At 43.5% G+C, this 15,093-nt stretch overlaps 1 protein-coding gene across 1 annotated transcript in view; it reads right to left on the bottom strand.

Annotated features, from left to right (window-relative positions):
• The window catches only part of MAN1A1 (mannosidase alpha class 1A member 1), a 133,159-nt gene extending 118,493 nt beyond the window's left edge, over positions 1 to 14,666 (bottom strand). The window contains exon 1 of the mRNA XM_065734660.1: positions 13,887 to 14,666. Within this exon, the coding sequence (XP_065590732.1) occupies positions 13,887 to 14,477 (591 nt within the window). The 5' untranslated portion in view covers positions 14,478 to 14,666. The remainder of the gene's footprint in view (positions 1 to 13,886) is intronic.
• Positions 14,667 to 15,093: the final 427 nt, after the last annotated feature.

Below are 15,093 nucleotides of genomic sequence, written 5' to 3'. Positions count from 1 at the left end.
TGCCACAGTATCAACTAGTAGCAAAACACACTTAAAGGTGGTATAACCATAGCAGGTTAAGCCTATTTACAAATTTCAGCTGACATGGAGAACTGGAAGTTAAAAATTTACCTATAGTAGATAAGAAAGATAATAAATTGCTGATGTGGATATTTACAGACAAATCTAACTGTCTCACCCATCAGTCATGAAAACAAATATGCCAATTCCACCACTGGCCTATCTCACTGAACAGAACATTTTCTGCTTGTATCCATTAATAACAGCCTCTATTCTTTCAACGCTGTCATTTCTTTGAAGAAAAATCAGCTTTTAGTCCAGTCCTTTTACGTGTCCTAGCACAGTAGATTTGACTAAAGCAAGTACGCTCATTTCGCATCAGTGCCTGTGGCTGATGACTGAAAGCCAGAAACACAGCAGTGCTTTCAATTCCTCTAACTGACTGCATGACTACCCTATAATATGATGTTGCTTCTACTTGATAATAGGCAATAACTAGAAATCACAGCAAGAAACTCTCGAAGTATAATACTGAGCAAGTATTTTACATTTTTAAGGAAGTTTCAAAGTCAACATCAAAAATACACTTACTTCTAAAAGTCAATAATGCCTGCTGGTGCAAGTGAGTGCTGTTATCTGACTGCAAACTAAATGCAAAGGGCTGTCAAGCAGAATGGAAAAAGAATGGTCTATGAGGGGCAGCACATCAGATATGCATCTGCGTTTGAAGTTTCCTGATGGCACTAACTAAACTCGAGTTCAAAAATTACAGTTGTCCAAAACAAATACACTGAAAAACTTGTTTAATATTTGCAGTCTGGTGGTTTTTTCATTGATTTTAACTGAAGCTGCCTACTGGTTTTTTTCCTCCTAGAAGAAAATGGCAGCCCCCAGAGAGTATCATTTGCCTTCTTTGAAACTGACAGATACAGTCACCAAGAAAAGAAAGCACTCATCCGTTGTAATGTCCAAATTTTCATCTCTTTCTATTCTCAACAGGGAAAGGGACATTGGAATACCATAACTGAAGAGGTGAAAGGCCAGCCATCAGACACAGTTATCCTTAAATTAAAGGCACTGGGAGAAATTAATTTCCTGCCCCAGTTGGAAAGATCAGCTGGTGATCTCATATGCACCCACCAGCATTCTTTCAGGGAGCAAACTATCGCAATTAATTTGTTCACTGGGGTACCATTTTTATACACCACACAAAGTGCACTACAGTTTAGTTAGCCTGGCTTTTATCCAAATTATAAAGCAAATGAAAAAATACACGTACAGCACATGACCACATACTTCACGCTTTTCCTTACCCCACCGCATAGATCACCAAGTCTTTCTACTCCTACTCTATAAAATATCTATGTTCTCCAAAGCTGTTAGATAAGTTCTTGACTATTTTAAGGAAGTTGAAATTTGGATGTTGGTCACTGTTTGTTTTGTTTGTTTGTTTTGTTTTTCTAGTTTTGTTTTTTTTTTTTTTTAGGATTTGGGAGGGGTGGTAGAAAAGATAACAAAATTCTGTTGTTTTGATTATAGCACTTCCAGTGCCTCCCAGGATGTTTTCTATGAATAACTTGAAACTGGATATTAAAGTACAGCAAGAATATCAAAGAGAAATTATGAATAACCTATTTCCTGATATGGCATATTCACAGCTCATTTTACAGCTGAAACTTCCCACACAGTGCAGGACTAACAGCAACATGAAGTTCTAAATACAAGGGAATCATTACTAGTGAAGGTGCAGTAAAAAGATCCACAAAGTTCTCAAGAATTTTTCTTTTTTCCTGTGTGGAGATGAGGTGTGGCCAGTAAAACATATATCTGGTATATTTGACTTCATGCTATAGGATCCCATCCTTATTTATTTGCCTGATGTGTTCACACAGACACAAGGACTTTTAAAGCTCTTTTTGAGATTTGTCTCTGGCATCAGCTGCTGGCTTTGTTTCTTCCTCAGAAAACAAACAACAATTGCATTTTTCAAACAGCATGAATCTAAAGTAGAAAAGGTTCCCCATTGTAAACAAAGAAGAAAATAGGCATCACAAAAATACTGTGTACAAAACATAAGGCAATAAAACATCCACACCAAGTCCTCTTCACAGACTGTAGTCATAGGTAATTAGCACACCAGGAAGCTATTATAAAGTCTCTCTGAAATGAACACAAAACATCATACAGTGTACTACTGTATGTTTAAAACAACTAAGCAATATTAGCATCCTTCTAACTTCTCATGGTCAAGTCTATGGCTAACATAAAAAACTTTTTTTTTCTTCTCCTCTCCAAAGGCCAGATCAGAAGACTGTCCACCTAAAATTTCACATGCAGTAGACACAAGTAGCGTGACTTGGTTAGCCTTCACTATAGGATCTGCTTTCCATAGGAAAATCACATGCTGAACTTTTACTCCAAAAAACAGATTAAAAAAAATGCAATAGTAAAGACACAACCATTGGTCAACTTCAGATTGCTAAATAAATCCAAAATAATTTTCTTTATGAAATGAAACTGCCATTCATGGGCACCACGGAAAAACTAAGACGAGAAAAAAAGAGGTCTGAACAAAGTTAAAATAAGCTTGACTGCCTTCCAAAACTCAGAGATGCTCTTCTCAAACTTCATTACTTTCCATCGTAAGTACTGATATAGGCTTTAAAGTTACATTTTTCTACTTCTGCTCCAAGTGGCAAGCAAAAGCTGTGGGTGAGCACTGTTCCTATAACAGGATCATTGAGCTGAAGCAAAAGGAATGCTACATAATCACTGCTATAGCTGACAAGAGCTGTATTCCCCACACCACTAAATCATATCAGTCATGCCAAATCGAAGGGATACTCATGTACCACTATGACGTTGGAAACTTACACTTTCAGAAACGACCGGTGAATATGGACACTGAGGAGAAGGAAACAAAGGACTTCATTTTCAAAACCAAACTTCTGGAGAGCCAGACTTCTTTATGATATCAAAAGTAACAAAAAAGCTAATACTAAGAAGTTGGACTCCCATGAACTGGTAATGTACTGCAAAAAATCTAAGCCTACTGTAAAAAAACATTTATAACGTCTGCTGTAAACCATACAGTAAGTCACAGAGAATAGATGAAAAATTAACTAAACTTGTTTTTTAATTAGATTTGCTAATCTTAAGCCTTTACAAAGAAATCAATCAGAACTCTGCTTTAAATTTAATTCAATAGTTTCAATTTCAGTCAAATTGAAACTTCAAACTTGGCAACGTTGAACTTGCACTAAATTAGCTCTCATGTCCTTAGTTTCATATCTGCAGTGTACAAACACCTTATTTTCATCAGAGGTACCCAGAGAAAATAACTTAAGAATGCCATGTAGCTCTCCAACAGCATTTCTTGCAGTACATCAGATTGCTAGTCACCCATTCACACCCACAAGAGGTAAAAGTTACAACTAACAGTTTTGTTTTCCATCAACAGCTTGTTTCAAAATTCAAGTTGGAATCCCTGTATTAACCACATTTGTTTGTCCAGTAAACACTTTCTGCTTTAAAAATTTCAAACTACCAACTCAGCTAACATGCAGTGCCTACTATGCTTGCTTAATGAAACTGAAAAAGAAGCACAGATGCAAAGAAGCTAGAAAAGGCCACATGTCATTTCCCTTGCTGCCCCACCTCTTTCAATAATAGCTCACTTCAAAACAATTTATACACGTAGGAGAAATGTCAAAACTATATGTCTACTTAAATGCTAGAAAAGACAGTTTAAGATCAAGAAAAAAGCCCCAGACTTCTGGGGAACAAGCTCAATCTGCACAGGGACCTGATCTGCAGGATCTCATGAGAGAGATCCCTGGAGGGCAGGGGTCCTCAGGAAACCTCAATGATCTCTAAGTACAAGAATGGCTTTTGACAGGAGACCACTGAGGTCAAAGAGTTCATTCAGGCTAGGGTGTGGAGCACCCAGGTGAGATCAAACCCCCAGGTTAGCCTAGGGAGGGGGGAAATCAGGCAGGGGCTACCCTACAGCAGTACAGAAGGTTACCAAAGCTCTGCTGGAAATGGCTATGGGACATAAAATGCTACTACAGAAACACCAGGACCAAACAAAATGGTCTTGCTGCTTAACAGGCTGGGAAAGCTAGCAATACAATGTTTATTTTGTACTGGTTTTCACCATATTCCTAGTGGCAACAGTTTATCAGGGAGAGACATTAGGAAAGTAAGTGAAGATGAAATTAGAGATAGAGCGCTTAAGAAGAAAATGTTATTCTAACTTGTTACCATAATCATAAAAAAGGCATGGGAATATATTTGTCCAGAGTTGCTACAGAATCTCCCACCTCAGAGATTTTCCAAAACTGACTTAAAGACAGAACAACCTGATTCAACTTTGAAGTTTGCTCAGACAGTGACCAGAGGCCACCAGAGGTCTAGCAGCAAGCCTGAATCCCTCAGTGACAAAATTATACAGAAAGAAGAAGGTTGGAAGAAAGAACAAAAACCACAGCATATATAAAAGCAGACCAATGATGCCTCCTTAATGCTTTCACATCATCAGGCTGCGTAAGACCACAGACTCCACAAAGTCTGAAAACTTTCTCAAAGACCGTCTACACTCTGCAAAGTTTAGATGCATAAGGTGACTTATGAAAACTGGTTATTGATCTGGACTCTGCTTGCAGCATATGATTTTCTTTTCTTATTTATTTTATAAATGTAGCTGACAATTCATAAAGAAAAATAAAAATATATCTGTCTTTATTAGATGTGCTTATTTAGATCAGATCTTGCCATCAAACTACATCCTCAGTTACAAACAAGAGAATTTATCATTTACCAACTGCATGAAGTATTCAGCTGTACTGTAAGACACATATGGAAAGAGATGCAAATAAATTTGTCTCTCTTTCTCTTTCTAAATACAATGAATTTTAAAAATACTGCATGGAGGGGCTTAAGGGCTTTTCTTTAGAAAGGTCATTTTCTGAAATGCCCTTCCTGATCTGTGGTATCGCGTTAGCCCTTGACAACATCACACACATTTCTAAAGAGTCAGTTCAGGTTCAGTACCACGCTTACCCCAGAGCTTTACAGAGTGAGACATAAAAGTATCAGACAGCTTACAGCTTGTCATCATACCAGTTCTTCCCCCCCCTCCCCATGGTGGATCTTCAGACAGGCTCACCAGAACACAGAAAGCAAAACAGCAATATACAGCCTTGAAGTATTATGACTTTTCAAATGTGTAACTGCTATAAATCTCCTATTCTCTAAATGGTAATCTTGTTTACTGTTTCAGGATGGGGCAAGGGGAGTCCAACCACCACAGCAAGTTATTAACATCTATTCCTCTTCTTCAAGCTTCAGTTTAAAGCATTTAGTATTACTGTCTAGATCCAACACAGTGTTTGAAGTGCAGTTCTCAGAATCACAGATGGGTGGAGAACTATAACCACAGTAACAAGCAGCACATACAGACAGCAAAGTGGGCACAGCTTTATCAGTATCACCATTCAGTGCACCAACAGATGTCAGTGCTCAAAGGCAGTGAGAAAACTGACAGTGGAGTTTAAAGACAGTCTGCATCTGTGTGCGCATACCAGGGAATAGTAAAATTACTATCTCCCTGAGCACTACATTTTGAAAGCAAAACGTATTTTTAAGCTTGGTATTCTTTTACATGAGCTATTTCTTATTTCCTTGGAAGAAAACAGTCCCTGAACAAAAGAAATTTCAAAAGGCATATAGATGTTTATTATGCAGTGAAGCAAGTAGAAGAAAAATATGCAGATACTACCAAGAAAAAAAAAAAGCCTTGTGGTGGTCTGAATACTAATTAAAGAAGCAATCTACACTGATCGAACGTAATTTTATTGCTATGTTTTAAAAGCACAGACTGAATTAAAAAAAAAATAATGTTTTATGTTGCCAAGGAATAAGTTCACCTCTACACAAGTCAGATGATGTAAAATTCTGGAGGAAAGTATCAGACACTGTTTTATTCTTACAGAATACAGATGATATACACAGCACTGCTTGTAACACAAATGCCACCAATATATACCTTTACAACATACACCTTCACAAGAGAACTGCAATGCCTCGTGTTTTTACATTGAAATTTCAACTCCTGTTTTCTGCCCAGCATCACAGAAAAAAGGTAGATTCTTCTGAAAGAATTTTTGAAGAGCACACAGGAGGTCTTGTAACAGCTGGATGTGCACAGCCACCAGCTCTTTCCTGGCACAGCATCACTTTGGTCCCTTGCTCAGTATTGCCTATCTTCCCTCCCTATCTCTGTGTTTTTTCTTACCTTATTAGACATATACATTAAAGAAAAGGGTCCAAGTGCTTTACAAGTCAGATCTCCATTTGCTCACTTTATTTCTAAGCAATTTCAAAGCCAAGGTACATATAGTTTCCAAGAGAGTGTGGGAGGACAAATGAAAGTAGATTTTACACTTGTAGTTACCTTTGCCTAAGAGACTACATATCTCAGTGTTCCCACAAGGGCTGTGAAAGTCTAACAGTTGTACGAACGTAACAGCAGGTTACACGCTCGTCCAATCTGTTTCAAAAGCTTTTAAAATTAGAGGCATCAGAATGAGCAATACCTGTATCTTCATAAACACCAGCTATAAAATCCAATCAGCTTACTGTGTAGAGTTATAGCCAATTGGTGCATTATTTCATGTGAGCATTTCTAGGTTACTGCTGAGTTCAAAGTGGTGATAACAAGATGCGAGAAAGGCAAACCTGGGATTTTACTTCCCTACTTACTTCCCTTCAGAACAGTCAGTCCAGAGCATTTGATTTCAGGTGCTGTTTGCAATGTCCACAGCCAGCAGACCTAAGCACAGCGCAACAAACCACAGCTGCCCACCTGCAGCCTTGGGCCTGACTCCACAATCCAGGTGCAAACCCACAGCATAAACAAAAGCAAAGGCAGCCCAGCATGCAGCACAGCCCCCAGTTCAGCAGCAAACAACCAAGCACAGCCCTTAGTGCAGAGGCAAAGAACTGAGCCAGACCCCAGCTGTGCATCACCCCACACACACCGCAACACCTGCGCCAGGCCCAGGCCCCTCCACACAAGCTCCCCTGCTCAGCAGCAAGGCTGCCTGGTAGCTGCTGCAAGAAGAGATTAACAACAGTTTAGTGAAAGGTCTCAATCTGTATCAGGCAAGAAAGCATATGCTTTATTACTCGCCAATTATGTTTTCATAGCAGACTTGCAGGCTTGACTATAGGAAGTGATGGAAAATAGGAAGACAGTCTTCTTAGTATGCGCACATTCTTTTATCACATGCTACATTTTTTGGATAAAGGAGGTTTTCAGACACAAAAAAGGAACCAGTATACTGACTACCTGGTACAGTGTCCACATTACTTATCTCTTAGACCCACAACAATTATTTTCTTTGGTTTACAAGGTCAGTTCTAAGAATAACTTAAAAATAACCTACCTACGGAACTCTTCAAAACAGAGTATCTAAAACACTTTATGCAGAGATACCTCTTTATAACCGAGTTTCTTACTAGAAATACACATAAGCAGAATGTTTTAGCATCGCTGTACTATCTCAGGCTGCAGTTTATTGCCAGAAAAGGTCTGTACTGTTAGACATCAGCAAACAATGAATCAAACAGTGAATACTTTCCCAAAGTATTAGACTCCTATTCAGCCAAGTAAGTTAGTAAGACACATTTACTATTTAATGGGCAGATAAAGAAACTACATGTTAAGGTTTTATTTGAGATGAAAGAACACAGGAATTCACTATGCTGGCTCCTCAAAACCAGGAGGAAAAAAAGAAAAAATAGAAAAAGTGAAGACACTGAAGCGTTCTTACAGCACTGTATTTCAGATAGCTGTAAGAAAAGGTATCTGTCCAGCAGTTATACAAGTGCCTAGATAATGAAGTTAATTACAAGAAGCTGTCTGTCAGTGATCATCTTTTCATAGATCTGTGCTTTCATTAACATTCAAAGAAGCTATTGAAGCCTGTCTACCACTCTTAGCATTTTTCTGCTTGAATGAGATAGACATTTTTCAGCCTTAATAGTAGATTCTAATAAACAGGTGGAGTTTTTCTGCTTCAGTTTGCCCACAGCACAGAATTACAGCCTTAAGCAGTTGTGCTCACCAACATCATGATTTACTCTATTTCTCTATACTAAATCACAACCATAGGCTGCTACACTAATGTTAAATACAAAATTATCACCATGGGAATATAACTTTTGCCAAAATGCATAAGACATTCCATTTTAAGCTTTACCTCACCCCTTTTCATCACCTTATTTAGCTTTCACGAAGAGTCTTGTGTGTCTGGAATTTAGGTTTTGCCTTTGCATAAGATGTGCACATGGTTTTCAGCTAAAGAATTAATCAGGTGCTGATTTTTTTCTTTTTTTTTCTTTTTTTTTTTTAAAGCCAGATGTTTTCCACTGAACCTTTAAAGTCTTTTCATTTTCCCCATAATTCTAAAGATTCAGTACCCATTCTCTCCATGGAACGCTCACTAGCTTTGTTAATATTCCTGTTGAGAATGCAGACCAAGTTGGAACATAGGAGAAGTAAACATTCCTCCTGGTCAGCTCACAGAAAGATATAAGGATGGAAAACAAACTAGCAATGGGTACAGATCCTATTCCAGTCAAGTATGCACACCATCATACACCAGAACATTCCTCCTTGTCATAAATTATACTCCTAAAACAGACAAAAAAAAACCCCAAACAAACAAAAACCACAGGCAGACAGAACAAGTCACCTGAAACAATGTCCTTCCATAAAAGGCACCAAGGGATCCCAATGGAAAGGATTTTATTTGGCAAAGGTATACCACATGCCACATCTAATGAACAAAAACATGACATCGTCCCACTTTTCTCCACATTGTCCACCCTTCCAAACACATTAGCTTAGGGGTCTACCGATTCCTTCCCCTGGCTCACACAACTCCATTTTAGCTTCCTGTCCCATCCAACAGTGAATACAGCAAAGGGTTGGACAGACTTCTGGATGGCTGGCAGGTTGGGATGGCTCTGCACAGGACCTGCAGACACTGCTCAACAGTCACTGACCCGTATCCTTTGTAACTCAATGGCAGCTCCTTTGCATCTTCTACCGGTATTATCCCCATGCCAGCTATTCAGTTCACTGTTTTGTTGCATTTTAGATGCTGTAACGTCCATGTCCCAAGAGAGCAAAGAACTCCCCAAAAAAACACTGAATGTCCCTGAGCCCCAGAGGATACCCTTCACTTAGAAATAAAAGGTACCTACTCACCATATTACATTCCCTGTATTTAGGCACATAACACACCTTCTTAGTGTCTTTTATAAAACCACTATCAATCAATCAACAAATACAATAGCTAGTATTTGTCTAGAAGAAATGCACAACATAACTCAAAAAGAACTAGCAGATACAAAAATACTGAAGTTTACAGGTAGAAAAACAAAACTTTGGGATAAAAAAAGCTAAGACATTTTAAATTCCTCTGAGAAACTAAATGACAATTGCAAGACATCTGCATTAAGGTCAGAGCAGTTGAAGAAAAGTTCAGAAGTGAACTGTATCATCAGTGTATTGGCAGGAATCACTACCTGATTACTCATTACATATAGATTCTCTTTCTTCCACTGCATCTTAATCATAAGGATCTGTACCATCAGGAAATGGGGCTCTATATGTTTGAAACCTAAATCTCTCCATACCTGCATACAGCAATTTAATTATTTCCCCTACACCAGGGAAGGTCCCACAACTTCCTCACAGTGAATGCACAGAGAATTGCACTCTGCAGGAGCTGGGGGTTCTGTAATTACTGCTCCTGTGTTTCTTTTCCCTTTTTCTGTTCTGAGAAAAAGGGTCGAGAGTTTTGAAGTGCAACACTTCCGCCCGCTACATACTGAGTGCTCTCCTCTGCAAATGCCACGTTGCAGATTCAAATGCAATAGAGAAGCCAGACTCCTAAGGGCTTCATCCCTTCCTCACCCATCTAGCACCATTCCATTCCCTCAGCCCAATCTACTGCTGAGCCAACCCTTCAAGGAAGCCTTCAACTTGGCAGAAAACTGTTCAGCTTTCCTGCTCTGTCACTTCTCTGTTGGTTCAGTGAGCTGAAGCAGCTTCCAGAGGGCTCCAAGGAGTCGTGCAAAGGAGACAGTGGGAGACAGTGGGTAAGAGGAAGTGGTCAGAAGAGATTCTCCTCCTCTTTTGACAGCAATAAGTATTAGTGAATTAATCTTGCCTCACAGAAATCAACAAAAGGAAAATGTCTACCAGCACATTCATCAGTTCCCCCCAAGCAGCACCAGCCAGGGAGCTGCAAGTATGCATGAGGAGGCTGCCAACACAAACCACCCCTGTGATTTCACCATCACCACCCCTCACTGTCAGAGAGTTCTGATAAGAGCCAAGTGATGCTATGTCATGTGCATATTAGATCTATGATTAGCCTTTTATGTCCATGTTCACAAGCTTATCTTCCTTCAGACATTTCTGAACTTTCCTGCAACATTGCTAAGACTTCTAGCTTAATCTAATCATTTTCAACTAAAAGCCACCACAAAAATCAATGTTTAGGATTTTTGGAAACTCCAGAACTCACACTGACAACTGAACTCAATTCAGTTCTTTATAGGAAGACAGCATGAAGTAATCTTCAGTTGCTAAGTCTGTTCTGCTGCCTTGTAACTGCTGTGCTGTCTCAAAGGACCAATACTCAGGAACTATAGGATCAAGGAATACACTTCTCCAAGATTTCTGCTAGATGACTGCAACAGATCTGAGTTGTGCAAGTACAAGGGACTGAGAGCAAGGTCATGGCACTATGGACATCAGGCTCTGGTTTCCTACCATTGTTCTGAAGGCATATATGTCTGAACAGCACCGTAAGAAAACATGCAGGGTCTGTGCTTGCTATCTTCTGCAGGAACAGTGTGCTGCATTGCTGTCGTGCCCCACCAACAGCTTGCTGCTCTGTAGGATTAGTCAGGGCAGAGCACTACACTAATGGGATTGTACTGGTACTTGTACCTGAGCTAGCTCATTCATTGTTTTCTATTCCTTTCCTCTGAAATAATAAGAGTTCCATTTTTGTTTTTACCTAACACCTAAGTAATTCAATTGCTTTTTTTCCCCTCCCCCCTCCTAGAAGGGAGAGTAATGAAACTTGGAGAAGATTCAAAGTCAGGTAACAGACCTGACCTAACTGAAACAGACCTCTCCTGCTTTCATAGCCTGTCCCCACTAGGTCTATGTTCTCTTTAACACCGCTTCTGTTCACATCACCTTTACCGAACTGTCTACGTGCCTGCAAGTCTTCCCTGATGTTTTTCTCCCTGTTACTTCTGACATCCAGCCACAACCAATAGTGACAGCAGCAGTGACTGGACAAATGTCAGCTTCTTTTCTCACCAGTGGGGAGTATCCTCAAAGTGGGGGCTGCCTCTCCATTCAACAGGTGGAGGAGCAGGAGCAGAAACCACACGCTCCTCATTCAGAGCCCACAGCTCTTATCAGGACACCAGAAGAGAGCAGTGTGAGGAGTACCAGGTACCCACACCCTGCTCCAAGTCATAGAGCAAGAGGGAAACTGCCTGTACTGTAATTGCTAACGAAGCATAACCTCAGTGACATGCCTGAGAGCGGCTGTGCCTCCTTGCTCAAACATCCCTGAAACACACAGCTTGATGAAGGTGCACAGCACAGACAGCATCAGCTCAGCCAGTACAGAATCCAGCAGCCACGAGCAGCTGACAGCAGCTTTACAACAGGAAGCACAGGGCAGGCAGTGCTGCCAAGCCTTCCTCAGTGCCTGCTTGTAACTCATAATCAAAAGAGAAACCAGAGGAGCACCACAGCGGGCATCGGTGTCCTGGGCTGTGGCTTCTGTTCCCTTAACCACAAGGACAGAGCGTAACGGCAGCAACATGAGATCACCACTTTGCTGCCTTTACCATCGCTTGACTTACTTGATAAGCTTATAGCAACTTCCTTATTTTTCTGTTTGCCACCATATGTTGGTTTCAATACTAAATAAAGTTCAGCAATCTTTATATTCCCATCTTCTTCAAGTTTCTGTTGTTTTTTTTTAAATGCAAAAAGTATGCCATAGAAAAAAAGAAGTTAAAACTCCTATATCACATCCTCATTAAGAAAACCTACAGAATCATGTTGTTTTATTGTTTTCTGGCTGCAAACCATATCTGCTGATACTGGCTAGAGTTAAATATTTATTTCAACTTCTTTCCCAGTTTACAATTCCAAGCAAGCAAAGGCCACACTATAACTGGTGATTTCCACTGTTTCTCTGTAGGGCATAGTTCACATTTTTGAAAGTTACAGTATAAAACTATACCTAAGAAGCCTGCAAACTGGAATTCCAGCCTGACAGTAGGGCATTAACACAGAGAGGTGGACAAGAGCTTGGAAAGACAGGGAAAAGAGCAACAGAAAGGTCAGCACATGAAACGACAGAGAATAGGAAGTGTTTTAAGTTCACAGAAAAGGAGCATTCCCTTAAAAGAAAAAAAAAATCAAGCTGGTTAAGGTGCATTAAGAACACATAGCAATCAAGTAAACATGTGAAGTTCACATACTGAACAGGGAGAAAAAAAAAACCTCCCACAAACAACACAGTGTTGAAGAATTACACTGAGATGGAAAGGAAAAAAAGAAATAAAGACCTGGGAACTACGAGCAGCCTATATGCCATCATTTCCTGTGCTTACAGCTGCCAAACATCTGGTCTGGGGGTTCCATGCTGTCAGGGGTTCCCAGGTGGAAGTCGAGAGAAATAAGAACAGGACAGGAAGGAAGGAAGAAATAACGAAGGGGTGCTGGGGTTTGTATGGATGTACATACATTTGTGCCTCATATGCAGAAGCATGCAGATAGATGCACGCAGGCACGTTTGTATACGCTTATGCTAAAACATCACTGGAGTAGTTGGCACAGTGTTAGCCCTGCAAAATCAGCAGTATTCCTCAACGTTATCTCCTTCCTCCTGCTTACGTGTTGGACTCTGCTGTACAACAAATGTCATGCATGGGTTCTGGAGACTCATTACGCCATTTCTAACCTCTTTTACAAGGCAATTCCAGATAACAGGGAACAGTTTGTTGGTACTTTTAATTGCTCCGCGTGCCCCAGAGAGGCTGTGAGGCTGCAGACAGGACAACACAGGCTCTGCACACTTCAAGCTGCGCTCTGTACTATGCACTCGGGAGAGTTTCCCTTCTCCAAATTTGACTCTACTCATGACCTGCGTGCAGTTTGCTACAACAGATAAACTGATGCTTAGAGCACGACATGAGATCTGAGAGCTCTGTGCGGCGTAAATGTCCACTTCTCCCATCGCTCTATATGAACGTCTCATAAAACAAAACCAAAAACAGGCTGACGGTATTTCACCAGCACAGAAACATTTGGTTATTACAGCCTCGCTCCCTATCTCATCTCCATCACCACGGAACGGGGAAAACACACCACTTATTAATTTATAAACCGTAATCCCAGCAGGCGGCTGAAATTGTCAAACTGATATGTAAAAGAGTCAGCAATGACACAAAGTTGAGATGTATCTATAGGAAAACCCTTATTCTACGGAAAGGACCCTCCCGCTACGGCTCGCGGCAGCCCCAACCTGCGCACAGCTCGGACAGGGCGCTTCGAGGAGGCACTCGGCGTCCAACAGCCGACGCCGTACCGCTACAACCGAGCGGTCCGCGCTCAGCGGTTGGGACGGACGCTCCTTGCTGCCGCGCCCGCAGCCTCCTCGCTCCCAGTCCGGGTGCGCGCTTCCTCGGGGTCTCGGCGCTGTGACACCAGGAGAGGAGGAGGTGGCCGGATAGGACCTGTTGCCCGGCGCGGGGCCGCCACCCACCTCTTTGATCTTGTCCCTCCGCTGCCGCACGGCGGGATCGGCGGGCTCCCGTCCCACGGCGCCCACGGGCTGCTGGAACGGGCGCTGGGGCAGCCCGGCGGCGGCAGCTTCCTTCCTGCCGCGGGCGTCCTGCAGAAGTTTCTCCTTGTCCTGACGGATGTCCCTGCGGATCTCCTCGGGCAGCTTCTGCAGCGTCTCCTTGGCCTCGCGCAGGGCCCGCTCGTGGTCCGCGCGGATCCGCTCCAGGCTGCCCGCCCCACCCGCCTCCTCCGGCATCGCCGGGCCGGCCCCGGGCTGCGGCGGGGCGCGGGGCTGGAAACCGGGCGGCGGCGGCGGGGGCTGCAGTGCTGCCGAGTGGAAGAAGACGCCGCTGAGCAGCTTGGAGGAGTCGGGCAGGAAGAAGATGGCCCCGAAGCACAGGGTGATGAAGGCGCTGAACACCAGCAGCAGCACGAACTTCTCCGTCAGCCGGAACGCGCCGGGGCCCGCCGCCTTCCTGCCCCCGCCGCCCGCGCCGCCGCCCGCCGGACCGCCCAGCGCGCCCGGCCCCGCCGCGCTACCGAAGAGCGGCAGCAGGCTGGCGGCGGGCATGGCCCCCCCGCCGCCTCAACGCGCCCCGCCGCGAGCGGAGCGACGCGACGCCACACGACCCGACCGCAGCGGCGGACGGAAAGTTTCACCGAGCGGCCGCGACAACTTTTCCCCTCCTCCCCGCCGGCAGTGCTCGGCGTGTGCGGGGCGGGCGCTGTCAGCTGCGGCCCATGCCGCCGCCGCCGCGGGTGCCGCTCCCGCTCCGCCCGCGCGGAACAACTGCCGGGCGGCCGGGGGCGGGGCGAGGCGGGGCGGGGCCGCCGCCGGACCAATAGCGGACGAGGGGCGGGGCCATCCAGCACCCGCCCTCCTGCCCCGCCCCACTCCGCCCCGCCCCTCCGCACCCGCGGCTGGCGGGCGGTTGGGTTGCTCGGCTGCGATCGCGGGCGCGAAGGCGCTCGAGTCTCCAGGCAGGGAGCGGAGCTGCGCTGGGTGTGTCCTTCCGTTGCCTATTAGCGAAAACCAACGGCGGGGAAACGCGCACAGAAACACGCGGGGTGGCACACCCAGAGCGTTAGCTCCAACTTTTTGGTGCCCGCTCGCAGCGCGACAGCAGGTCAGCCCCGCTGATCTGATGGCAACGCTTCGCCCACAGGCAGACCGCTTTATCACGGGA

This window comes from Cyrtonyx montezumae, unplaced genomic scaffold (genome assembly GCF_038088225.1).
Source record: "Cyrtonyx montezumae isolate F1298 unplaced genomic scaffold, pur_monq_1.0 scaffold_0, whole genome shotgun sequence".
Classification (NCBI taxonomy): domain Eukaryota; kingdom Metazoa; phylum Chordata; class Aves; order Galliformes; family Odontophoridae; genus Cyrtonyx; species Cyrtonyx montezumae.
Note: the sequence above shows the minus strand (reverse complement) of the source record. Positions and strands in the feature narration are given on the sequence as shown.